At 40.8% G+C, this 12,511-nt stretch overlaps 2 protein-coding genes across 2 annotated transcripts; both read left to right on the top strand.

Annotated features, from left to right (window-relative positions):
• The first annotated feature begins 181 nt into the window (after window positions 1–181).
• LOC141696623 (uncharacterized) lies at window positions 182–9,918 on the top strand. The gene is made up of 2 exons (XM_074500740.1): window positions 182–877; window positions 9,277–9,918. The coding sequence occupies exon 1, from the start codon at window positions 182–184 to the stop codon at window positions 869–871; it is 690 nt and encodes a 229-aa protein (XP_074356841.1). The 3' UTR covers window positions 872–877; window positions 9,277–9,918.
• LOC141696624 (receptor-like cytoplasmic kinase 176) lies at window positions 8,863–9,638 on the top strand. Its single transcript, XM_074500741.1, has 2 exons — window positions 8,863–8,875; window positions 9,277–9,638. Exons 1-2 carry the CDS (start codon window positions 8,863–8,865, stop codon window positions 9,636–9,638), a joined length of 375 nt encoding a protein of 124 aa, XP_074356842.1.
• Window positions 9,919–12,511: the final 2,593 nt, after the last annotated feature.

Raw genomic sequence — 12,511 nt, forward strand, 5'->3', positions numbered from 1 at the left:
TTTTCAACCTGCCTGGGGGATCCGGGGCAAGGACTCTATCGTGGGCAGCACGGCGCTGTCCAAGGAATGGTCTAAGCATTCCATCTCCCCGGTGGACTATCAAGATTTTATCCTTCAACAGGACTTAGAGGGGAATGAGCTATTTGGAGCCCAGGCTCTGGCGACGGTACGTCCTTTACTTATGCCCTTCTTACTTATTTTTCCACGTTTCTTTTCTGAACTTTCGCTGTTTCTCTTGCAGGCTAACGCCCATTTCCAGGGGGCAATTCACCAAGCTAAAGCTTGGAAGGTTGGCCTGGAAGATGCCAACAAGAAGTTGGAAGAGGCCAACCAAAAAATAGAGGCCCTTGAAGCTCAACTGGCCTCTTCCACTTCTGACCTAGAGACGGCCCGGGCCGAAAATGTCATTCTGAAGGCGCAGAAGGACAAAGCCTTTGATGGCTGGATGGACACCCAAGAATTCAAGGACTTGATGGTGGAGCATGATGCCCTTCTTCACCCAGTTAGCTATAAAGAGGGCTGGGATGCTGCTGTGGAGGCCATCCAGGATGAGTTTCCAGAGGTCCTTGAGCAGTCCCCCTTTCCTTGCCCTGTGCGGGTTCCAGAGCTTGGAGGTGTTACCGAGAAGCTTGCTGTTATGATCAAGGATGGAGAGGAGGAAGATTCTTCCGAAGAGGAGTTTGAGCCTGTCGCTAAGAAGGCCAGGGTGGAAGAGCCTTCAAAAGCAGCGCCTCAACAGCCAACATCTTCTGCAGAGGGAAATTCTACAGGGACTTCGGAGGGGACAACCGAGACGTCCGAAGAAACGACTGAGACTTCCGAGGAGACTTCGGATAGTGGTTCTGAGGAATCTCAGCCTTCCAAGGCCTAACTTTTTGTATATCTTCTTTTTGAACTTTATTCATATCTAAACTTGTTACCCTTCGGGGTTATATTTTATATGTTGCTTTTCTTGCCTCTTTCTGTTTAACTTTACAATCTTAATACGCATTTGAACTTTAAACATCCTTAGATAGAAATTATTTCAAACTCTTTAATATGAAGTCTGGTTTTCCAAAACCTTACATAGCATGGGTTCGACCCTAATCAACAATAACTAGACAATGTAAATTCTACTGGAATATATAAAATCCTATGCAAGCAAAGCTTCAAGGTGCTTTTAAACCTACTTGTCAATGACAAGTGAGAATCGTACTTCACCTATCTTACACGTAGTAAACCTTCAGGTTTTGTGCGTGCCAGGTCCTCGGGACTTCAAAACCTTCCATAGTTTCCAGCTTGTAGGTTCCTCTACCCTGAACGCTCTTGACTCTGTACGGCCCTTCCCAATTCGGGGCAAGCTTTCCTTTCTGTCCAACACCTGAAGCCTCTATTTTTCTCAAGACTAGATCTCCTTGTTTGAAAAATCTCTCTTTAACCCTTAGGTTGTAATAGAATGAAGCCTTTTTCTGATATTCTACTATCTTTGCATGTGCCTCATCTCGCACTTCATCAATTAGATCCAGGGCTAACCTCTGCCCTTCCTCATTTTCTACAGCATTGAAAGTCTGAATCCTTGGAGAGGAATGCGATATCTCCACGGGAACTACTGCTTCTGCCCCATATGCCAACATGAAAGGAGTTGCTCTTGTCGTGACTCTACAGATAGTCCTATAGGCCCATAATATTGGAAGTATCTCATCCACCCAATTATTTCTTGACTTCTCAATCCTCTTCTTTAGTCCATCCAGGATTATCCGATTTGCTACCTCTGCTTGCCCATTGGCTTGCGGGTGAGCCACAGAGGTGAATCGTAACTCAATTTCATTTTTTTCACAATACTTCTTGAATTCCTCATTGTTGAATTGTGTTCCATTGTCAGTGACGAGGATACGGGGAATTCCATATCGGCACATAATGTTTTCCCACAGGAATTGTGCAACCTGCTTAGTTGTGATTTTGGCCAAGGGTTTGGCTTCGATCCACTTGGTGAAATAATCAATGGCTACAATCAGAAATTTCCTTTGTGCCGTGGCCATAGGAAAAGGCCCTAGAATATCCATCCCCCACATGGCAAAGGGAATAGGCGAGCTGATAGAGGTCAGCATCTCGGGGGGTTGTCTAACAACTGGTGCATGCTTCTGACAGCGATCACACTTCTTCACATATTCTTTGGTATCAGCCATCATTTCTGGCCAATAGAAGCCTAAACGAGTTATCTTATGAGCCAAGGCCCTGCCCCCCAAGTGTTGTCCACAAATACCTTCATGCACTTCTTCAAGAGCCAAGCGTGCCTCATCGGGCCTGAGACACCTCAAGTAGGGAACCACGAAAGATCTTTTGTAAAGAATCCCATCTATCAAAGAGTACCTTAGTGCCCGAACAGTTAACTTCCGTGCTTCAGTTGCATCACTTGGCAACCAACCGGTCTGAATGTGAGCCTTGATGGGATCAATCCATGACGTCCCCAAGCCTATGGGAGCCACTAGCTTAACATCTATGCTTCGTGTCTTCAAAACACGGAAGTACACACTTCCTGAACTTTCTTCAATCTCAGACAAAGCGAACTTTGATAGCGCATCTGCCTTAACATTTTCTTCCCTTGGAATGTGTTCAACATGACATTCATTAAATTGGGTCATCACAGCCCTTACTAGGCGGACATACTTAGCCATCGTATCATCCCTTGCCTCAAATTCTCCCTTTACCTGGGATATGATCAGCTTCGAGTCTCCACGGACCTTTAAGTTTTTGACTCTAAGTGTCCCAGCTAGACCAAGGCCAGCTATCAGGGCTTCATACTCTGCCTCATTGTTTGTGGTTGGAAAATCTAGCTTCATAGCATACTCAATTAAGAACCCATCAGGGCTTTGCAAAACCAACCCTGCTCCACTGGAATTTGTTTTTGATGCTCCATCAAAATAGAGAACCCAATATTCTTTCTCCTTATCATCCTTCTCCCTGTCCCCATTGTCGACTCCCTTGTCTTGAGGTATGGTATCTTCCTGCCCCCCGACTTCTTGGTTGGGTATGGTACATTCCACCACGAAGTCAGCTAATGCCTGGGCTTTTATAGCCGTACGTGGCTTATACTTGAGATCAAACTCTCCCAACTCTATTGCCCACTTAATCAATCTCCCACTTGCCTTGGGACTGTGAATGATATTTCTCAGTGGCTGATTTGTTAGCACTTCAATCTGGTGAGCTTGAAAATAAGGACGCAGCTTTCTTGAAGCCATTACCAGGGCTAAAGCGAATTTCTCTATAGTTGAATAATTCAACTCAGCACCATGCAAAATTTTGCTGACATAGTATACGTGTTTCTGGACTTTCAGTTCTTCCTTAACCAACACCGCGCTCAAGGCGCTTTCTGAAACAGCCAAGTACAAGAATAAAATTTCACTCAGAACTGGCTTGGCCAACAACGGGGCCTGGGCCATATACTTCTTTAACTCTTCAAATGCCTTCTGGTTTTCCTCACTCCATACAAAGTCTTTGATGCTTTTTAGCAATTTGAAGAATGACAAACACTTGTCCCCCGACTTGGAGATGAATCGTCCTAGCGCAGCAACCCTTCCTGTAAGCTTCTGAACATCCTTAACAGTTTTTGGTGGTTCCATGTCCAGGATCGCCTTTATCTTATCCGGGTTAGCCTCAATTCCCCTCTTTGAGACCATCAGTCCCAAGAATTTTCCAGATCCTACTCCGAAAGCACACTTCGTCGGATTCAATATCATCTTGTGGTACCTCAGGACCTCAAAAGCTTCCCTTAAATGGGCTATATGATCAGTCTTTACTAGACTCTTGACTAACATGTCATCAACATAGACTTCCATAGTCTTACCAATAAGATCCTTAAAAATTCTATTCACCAACCTTTGATAGGTGGCTCCTGCATTCTTGAGACCAAATGCCATAACAAGATAACAATAAACACCAAAGTCAGTGATAAATGATACCTTTGGAATGTCATCCTTATGCATTTTGATCTGGTTGTATCCGCTAAACCCATCCATGAAACTCAGCATCTCATGTCCAGCAGTGGCATCAATCAAAGTATCAATTCTAGGCAGCGGAAAACAGTCTTTGGGGCATGCATCATTCAGATCAGTAAAGTCTATACACATCCTCCACTTTCCATTAGCCTTCTTCACCATTACAGGGTTTGCTAACCACTCCGGAAATTGAATCTCCTCAATGAAACCAGCCTCTAAGAGCTTTTCCACTTCCTGCTTTATAGCCTCTTGTCTTTCCGGGGCAAAATTTCTTTTCTTTTGTTTCACTGTCTTCCGGCTTGGATCTACGTTTAGCTTGTGAGTAATTAACTCCGGGTCTATGCCTGGCATATCAGCTGCTGACCATGCAAACACATCACTATTTTCTTGCAAAAATTTCACTAACTTCCCTCTAAGGGGCTCCTCTAATGTGGCTCCAATGAAAGTCGTCCTCTCAGGATTCTCGGGGTCTAAAGGAACCGAAACCAATTCTTCTGCTGGCCTTCCTCTATTCTCATCATTTTCTCGAACATCCATATCTTCAATAGGAAGAACCTGCCCCCCGACCCCATCTGCCCTCAAAGAGGCCACATAACAGCTTCTAGCCATTTTTTGATCTCCTCTCTCTTCTCCAATCCCGTTTCGGGTGGGAAACTTCATGACTGAATGGTAGGAAGAGGGGACTGCCTTGAAGGCATGTATCCCTGTTCTCCCCATGATAGCATTATAAGTTGAACTAGCCTTTACCACCACGAAATCCAGCATCTGCGTTGCTTGCCTTGGCTCCGTACCTATGGTGGTTGGCAATTTGATTATCCCTTCCATAGGACATTCTACTCCAGCAAATCCATATATCGGCATGTTGGTTGGTGTCAACTGGGAGTCGTTATACCCCATCCTTAGAAAGGTGTCGTGGAGCAAGATATCCACAGAAGCACCATTATCCACAAGGACCCTCTTAACCGGGCTATTTCCTATTATTGGTGTTATGACCAGCGGGTCGTCATGGGGAAACTTCACACCCTCTAGGTCGGAATCATCAAAAGCCAATGTTACTTCTGTCCTGGCCCTCTTCGGGGCTTCTCCAACAATATGCATAACCTCTCTAGTATATGCCTTTCTGGAATTTTTGGACAATCCAGCAGCAGTTGGACCTCCAAAGATTGTGTTTATCACAGGCCCTCGAGGTCTCGGCCCTCCATAAATGGTGTTTATAACTGGTCCTCTAGGCTGGAGGTTTCGCCCCTGATCGTCTTGGTCCCTCCTACGATCCTCAAAGTTCTTCCTTCTATTATTATTCCTATCCCCTCCTTCTCCAGTGTATTTGTTCAATCTTCCTTTTCGAATGAGGAACTCAATTTCATCTTTCAATTGCCTACACTCATCGGTGTCATGGCCAATATCTTTGTGAAACCTGCAATACTTGCTCTTATCTAGCTTGGCGGGATCAGCCTTCAAGGGCTTAGGCCAGCGAACATCTCTGTCTTTCTCAATCTCCATCAAAATCTGACTTCTAGGAGCATTAAGCTTAGCGTATTCAGTGAACTTTTGCCCAGGTCCTCCCTTCTTGGGGTTTAAATCAGGGTTTTGCTCGGTTCTAGGATATTTGTCCTTTGCAATATATTCCAAATCAGTTTTTCGCTTCTTGCCTCCAGTGGGCTCATTACTTACTATGGTCTTCCTCATGCTTTCTTCAACCTTGATATACTTCCCTGCTCTCTCTTGGAGTTGCAACATGTTTTCAGGGGGACGTTTGGCCAAGGACATCTTGAAAAACTCATCCCTGGTTCCTTGTTGTAGTGCTATCATGGCTACCTTATCATCAAGGTCTGGGACTTTTAAAGCCTCCTTTGTAAAACGATTCAGGTAATCTCTCAAGGATTCCTTAGCTCCCTGCACAAGACTCATAAGGGATGCTGAACTTTTCTCATGGACTCTTCCACTGATGAATTGCTTAATAAAAGCCTGACTTAATTCTCTGAACGATCCGATAGAATTTGGGGGCAGGCGACTGTACCATCTTTGAGCCATACCCGACAGGATTTGAGGGAAGGCCCGACACTTTATAACATCATTCACGGGTTGCAGCAGCAGTGCATTAGAGAATGTCCTAACATGATTAGCGGGGTCTCCCGTGCCATCATAGGCTTTGATAGTGGGCATCTTGAATTTCCTTGAGATATGGGCATTCATTATCTCTTCTGTGAAGGGTGGAGTTGGATCATCAGGATCTCCAAGGGGAAGAAGATTGCTTGGATCAGTTCTTGGGACAACAGCCCTTCTTCTTACCAGACCATCCAGGTCTATGATAGGAGGAGGATTTCTCCCCCTAGGAGGTATCTGGGATCTGGTGGCCTGGTGAGCCTCCAAATCACGCCTCAACCTTTGGATTTCAGCCTCATGAGCCCTGATCCTTTCCTGCACTTCTTGGGGATTCGCCCCTGGGGTGCTTTGGGGGCGTTGCCTTCCATCGGCGATTGGCTCTTTTCCAGGACGCCTCCTTCTCGGGGCCACTTCATCATCCGAAGATTCGGAGTCTCTCTCAGTATAAGGACCAGAAAATTCCCAATCCTCAGGAATAGGACCCAAACCTCGTATATAGGGGGGTGACTGCCCTCGTGCTTCGCCTCGCCCAGCATATCCGCTTCCTCCAACCTCAGGGCGAAGGGGCATCCCATAAGGGGGGTTAGTAGTAACAACAGTTGAATATTCATACCCGATGGGTCGAGAATTCATAGGTATATGTACTTGTTGAACTTGAGGATTCGTACCTTGAATAGTTGGGGGAGTTGTCCCTTGTGGCTGAGGTTGAGTTGCCCCTGTCTGGGCTTCTCCCTGAGTAGATGCATAAGTTGAATGGGGAGGAACCTCCATGGTTGATAAAATCACCTGGGTTGTCTCTGATGGTGTTCCTTCCTCTAGAGCTCCAATTGTTCTCCGTGTTCTCGCCATGGTTGTTGTTGCGTTTTCCCACAGACGGCGCCAAATGTTATGGATAAAAAACTAAGGTTATTACTTGCTGTATTTAATACTAAGATTCGGGAGCTCAAGGCCTTTAATGGCTGCTCTCGTATTTCGTGACTCAATCTGCCTTTACGAGATACCTACGTATCTCTGTGAATTAGAGAATCAAGCCAAAAAACGTAGTTCTGATTGGTGGGGGTGAGACCCCTTATATAGATGTTGGGAGTCCTTGAATTGGACTTGGTATAGGAGACTTGGTGGGCAAGTCTCATAATTAGAATGGACTTTGGAGTCCTAGGTAGTAGGAAACTGATTCCTTATCCTTTTAGGTCCCCTTGAGGCTAATCTCCAAGGATTTATATCCTTATCGGGACTCTTTTCAACATCTGATTTGTCCCTTATTAATTAATTATGAAATTAATTAATAATCAGGGCTTTTGGGCCTTTTTTATTCCATCAGGCCTGATCTGGTCCATCAGGCTTAACCTTTCTGGTCTGAGTATCATATATCTTTTTATTGGGCCTAGCAGCCCACAGTTTGTACAATTAATGCAGTATTTAATTATACAATCATAATTTATTTATCCCTATCAATATGTCTTTGTTGATGCAAAAATATTGGTAATTAAATTTTGCATCCAATAGTATATATATACTTTTGGTAATTTCCTTTTAAAGTAATACCTACAAGCGTATTTCATAGGAGGAAAAGAAAACCTGCCCGTTTGGTAAATTTTAAAATAAGTAAGTTATAATTTAAAATATGTTTGGATAATTTAATTACTTATATGTCAGAATTTTTTTACTTAAATGACCTAAAATAAATAATTTTAAAATACAAATATCTTAATTCGTGAATTTTAAATTTAAATAACATTTATAAGCATATATTTTGAAACTAAAATTAAAAAAAAATATAAAATCAAAATAAGTTAAAGAAAAAATACGTCATCACTAACATTCAATTTATCAACTTATAAGTTGTAAATTCAACAATTTATATAAGTTGTGCGTCGATAAGTACGGGCTTAAGCCCCTCTTTGGTTGGAAGAAAATAGAGGGGAGGGGAGGGGAAGGTTCCTGCAATAAAAAATGTGTTTGGTTCATATTTTTAGAGTAGAGGGGAGGGGAGGGAAATGAAGGGGCCCAAAATCCCTTATGGACTTATTTTGTTTCCTCCCAATTTGGGGTTTTTTGGAGGGGAGAAATTTTATTGACAAAAATGACCTTACACCTTCTTAACACTTACATATATCCTAAAGGACTTATATGTAATTTTAATTATAAACCCCTCCCTTCCCCTTGCTTACCAAATATAAAAATGAGTTAATTCCCCTCCCCTCCCTTCCTTCAACCAAATAGAATTAATATTATATCCTTTCCCTCCCCTTCCCTTCCCTTCCCTCTATTAAAATTCCTCCCCATCTCTCCCCTCCGTTGAACCAAACACAGCGTAAAAGTCAATAAGCCAATAAGTCACTTATTTGACATCACCCAAACATGCCCTAAATAAGATCCGTTAAATTTATACTAAAAAGGATAATCTCAATTTAAGTTATTATATATATTCAACCTAAAACTCAACATCCTCTCAACAATGTAAATTTATTTTTTAATTAGACTATTCTACGAGAAACCCAAGGTTCGAATTCTCCCCTTAATAATACTAAAACTTAGAATTAATATTAGTGGTTCTAAATGATACATGTAAATAATTAAATAATAATAATTATTATGTTATTATTGATACTAATGTAATTATATATAAAAATATATTATATATTAAAGAAGCATGACACGGTTATAAACTAGTAATTATATACTAATTATCTAATAATTAGCATAACAACCAATTCCTGAATACCTTCATACTAGATCTGCCTTCTGTGGTCGTTTACTTTTGTAACACATCAGCATGCTGGACATGTACATAGACGGTCAGTGCCATGTAAATCCGACCATTTAATAACCGACCAGGTTCTGCCGGATACTTGGATGGCAAGGCCATTTATACCAAGGAGACTCTTAAAAAACCATGTCCCGACTGATTTTGGTCGAGTACCTGAGCTATTCTTGTAATGGGATTGCTAGCTGACCACCTCAACAACCCATATATACCAAAAACCTGAAGTAGGTCAAAATTAACCCCGTGTACATTCAAGATAAGTTACTAGTACAAAGACACAGTGAGGAAACAAGAAAATAAAACAAGGTGACTAGTGAACTAGTAAGGTGTTAAATTTTCTACATTTTTTGTTCACCTTTTAACTAAAAATTATAGAAGGAGGCCTTATTTTGTTGCATTCTCTTCTAATTCCAAGTTCCATCTGTTATGAAGGTCATCTAACTGCGAAGAGTGACATTTACAGCTTTGGAGTAGTTCTTCTTGAAATACTGACAGGGAGAAGAGTAGTTGACAAGAACCGTCCAGCAGGAGAACAAAACCTTGTTCCATGGGCTAAACCTTATCTTACCAGCAAACGGAAAGTCATGCACATCATGGATGGGCGTATTGGAGGCCATTACACGGTAGGAGCAGCATTCAAGGCTGGTACCCTGGCAAACAAATGCCTCTCAACAGATCCAAAGTTAAGACCTGAGATGAATCAAGTGGTGAAAGTACTAGAACAGCTTCAGGATTTAAGAAAGGCTGAAAAAGTTTCTAATGAACTTTCACTTCAAAAGCATCATAGTAGATGAGCTAGGCTAGCTTTTGTCCATTATAAAAATAAAATATAAAAATGACGATCAGTTGTCCCTAGCAATCTATAGCAGCTATTCCATATGTTCAAAATGAAATAATAATCAATGTGTAGTTCATGTTAAATGATTATTCGTACTAACATATGCAAACTGACAAGGCATGAAGTGGTTTGTTACCATCTAGTTTGTTGTACGTAAGCTGATATTTATGAGAATTGTTGAAATTTGCTTTAGCGGGGGCAAGAATGTGATGCTGCATTTTCAGATATTTATTTTATCTCTTAGTTATATAAATGTTAATAAATAAGTGGTTACAGAATCTAGTAGCAGTTACTATTGTTCAGGAAATTTAGGTAGTTGTAGACCGTTTCAGGAAGATTAGGAAGTTGCAGCCTTAGTTTTAGCATAACAGTTAGAATTATTGGTGTATTAATACTAATTCTATCCATTCAATAACATTAAGTCCTTGCAAAGAAATTATGTTATTCTCTTATGCATTTATCAGTTCCTGAGTTTTTTATATAATTCCAACAAATTGGTCTCCAATTTTCAATGATGAAGGTTATCATGTTTAGGCAGCAAGAATGGAGGCCCATCTAGAGACAAATGATTTATGGGAAGCAGTGGAAGATGACTACGAAGTTCTTCAATTACTTGACAATCAAACCACATCGCAGATCAGGTGGCATAAGGATAAGATCTTATCCATAAAATCGAAGGCAAGAGTAGCGCGAATGCAATTTCATAAATCCATAGGAAAAAATTATGAAAAGATATTCAAAAAACGGGATGCCTCAATTTTTGCTCCATACCTCGTGTACTACCCCATACGAGAATTATTCGGAAACCGAGTTCCATTCATTTCAGTTCGGATTCACTTCCGGACGACCCCGAATGGACGCGAATGCAATTTCATAAATGCATAAGGACAAATTATGAAAAGAAATCCAAAAAACAGGCCGCATCAATTTTTGCTCCATACCTCGTGTACTACTCCCTACGAGAATTATTCGGAAACCGAGTTCCATTCGTTTCAGCTCCGATTCACTTCCGGACGACCCCGAATGGACGCGAATGTAATTTCATAAATCTATAGGGACAAATTATGAAAAGATATCCAAAAAATGGGCCGCCTCAATTTTTGCTCCATACCTCGTGTACTTCCCCTACGAGGATTATTCGGAAACCGAGTTCCATTCGTTTCAGCTCCGATTCACTTTCGGACGACCCCGAATGGATGCGAATGCAATTACATAAATCCATAGGGACAAATTATGGAAATATATCCAAAAAATGGGCCGTCTCAATTTTTGCTCCATACCTCGTGTACTACCCCCTACGAGGATTATTCGGAAATCGAGTTCCATTCGTTTCAGCTCCGATTCACTTCCGGACGACCCCGAATGGACGCGAATGCAATTTCATAAATCCAAAGGGGCAAATTATGAAATGAAATCCAAAAAACGGTCCGCCTCAATTTTTGCTCCATACCTCGTGTACTACCCCCTATGAGGATTATTCGGAAACCGAGTTCCATTCGTTTCAGCTCCGATTCACTTCCGGACGACCCTGAATGGACGCGATTGCAATTTCATAAATCTATAGGGACAAATTATGAAAAGAAATCCAAAAAGGGGCCGCCTCAATTTTTGCTCCATACCTCTGAAAGAGATGTGTCCTAAATCCAATCATGTATGATGATTTAGGAATAACTTTTATGTAATCTGTTTTGATTTCATTGATATTAATAAAAGAATTATTTTGGTTTTATTGCGGGCTTTATCTATTTAAGTGTTTAAATAAGATATACCATAGTTTAGGGTAAAGCTTTTTATGGATTATGATGATATCATAATAATGAGACCTAAAGGATGATAACTCTAAACTTAAATATTTCCTGGTCGTAGGATTACTAACTGGTAATTAGTAATCCGCAAAGATCGGTACATACTATGCTTGCTTCATTATGAAGGATGCCTGTTCTCATAGACATTTGTGTGGTGACACTATAGCTAGTATGTAGGTGCTTATTATAGAATAAGTTCACTGAACATTACTCACACAACTGAACAACTGATGGAGTTCACTCACGTGTCAGCAGTTGTTCACATAGTGATAGTTGTACAAGTATCCTTAGACTTGAGGTTATCATAGTCATCTTGTGTACACTGAACTATGTTTTAGTTTAGTTCTTAGTCTGCAGGGACAATTATAAGGGCTCTACTGAGTATAGGAATTTGTACACGAAGATAGTGTATGATCAATAAAGGATCTACTCCTTCCGGTGAAGGAAGAGAAAGTTCAATGCTGATCCACTTATGCTAGTTCAGGAATCTCTAGCCAGAGTGAATGAAATTAGAAAGGAGTTTCTAATTTACATTAAATAGAACTAAGCATAGTGAATGGGAAAACAAATGATTAAATAAGATAGGCTTGACATAAGTTCTATGCCTTGTATTTAATCGTGACATTGCGGGGTAGAAGGAATTGATTGTACGGTAACTACTCACTGAATAGGTTCTTGGTATTCTAAGCAGTGAATTCGTATTATCCGGATAGTCGCGATATGCTGAGAAGTATCCCTCACGATGTAGAATAAATATGATTAATTTATTAATTAATCATATTTAATGAATTAGAGAATTTATATAAATAATGATAAAATAGTTTTGTTTTTATTTATTTCTACTACCGGCTTAATATTGAACCTACAGGGTCACACCATAAAAGAGAATGATTAAATGGTGGAGGAATTATTTAATAATGGCTGGTAATTATTTATTTGTGAAATAAATAATTAATTAGCAGATTTAATAATTGATTAAATGAGATTTAATTAATTCTTAATATTATTAATTAAGAATTTAATT

Source organism: Apium graveolens, chromosome 11 (genome assembly GCF_009905375.1).
Source record: "Apium graveolens cultivar Ventura chromosome 11, ASM990537v1, whole genome shotgun sequence".
In the NCBI taxonomy this organism is placed as follows: Eukaryota; Viridiplantae; Streptophyta; class Magnoliopsida; order Apiales; family Apiaceae; genus Apium; species Apium graveolens.

Bases quoted from the DNA above. Each gene is read 5' to 3' on its own strand.
- LOC141696623 (XM_074500740.1), top strand. From the start codon at position 182: ATGCCCTTCTTACTTATTTTTCCACGTTTCTTTTCTGAACTTTCGCTG.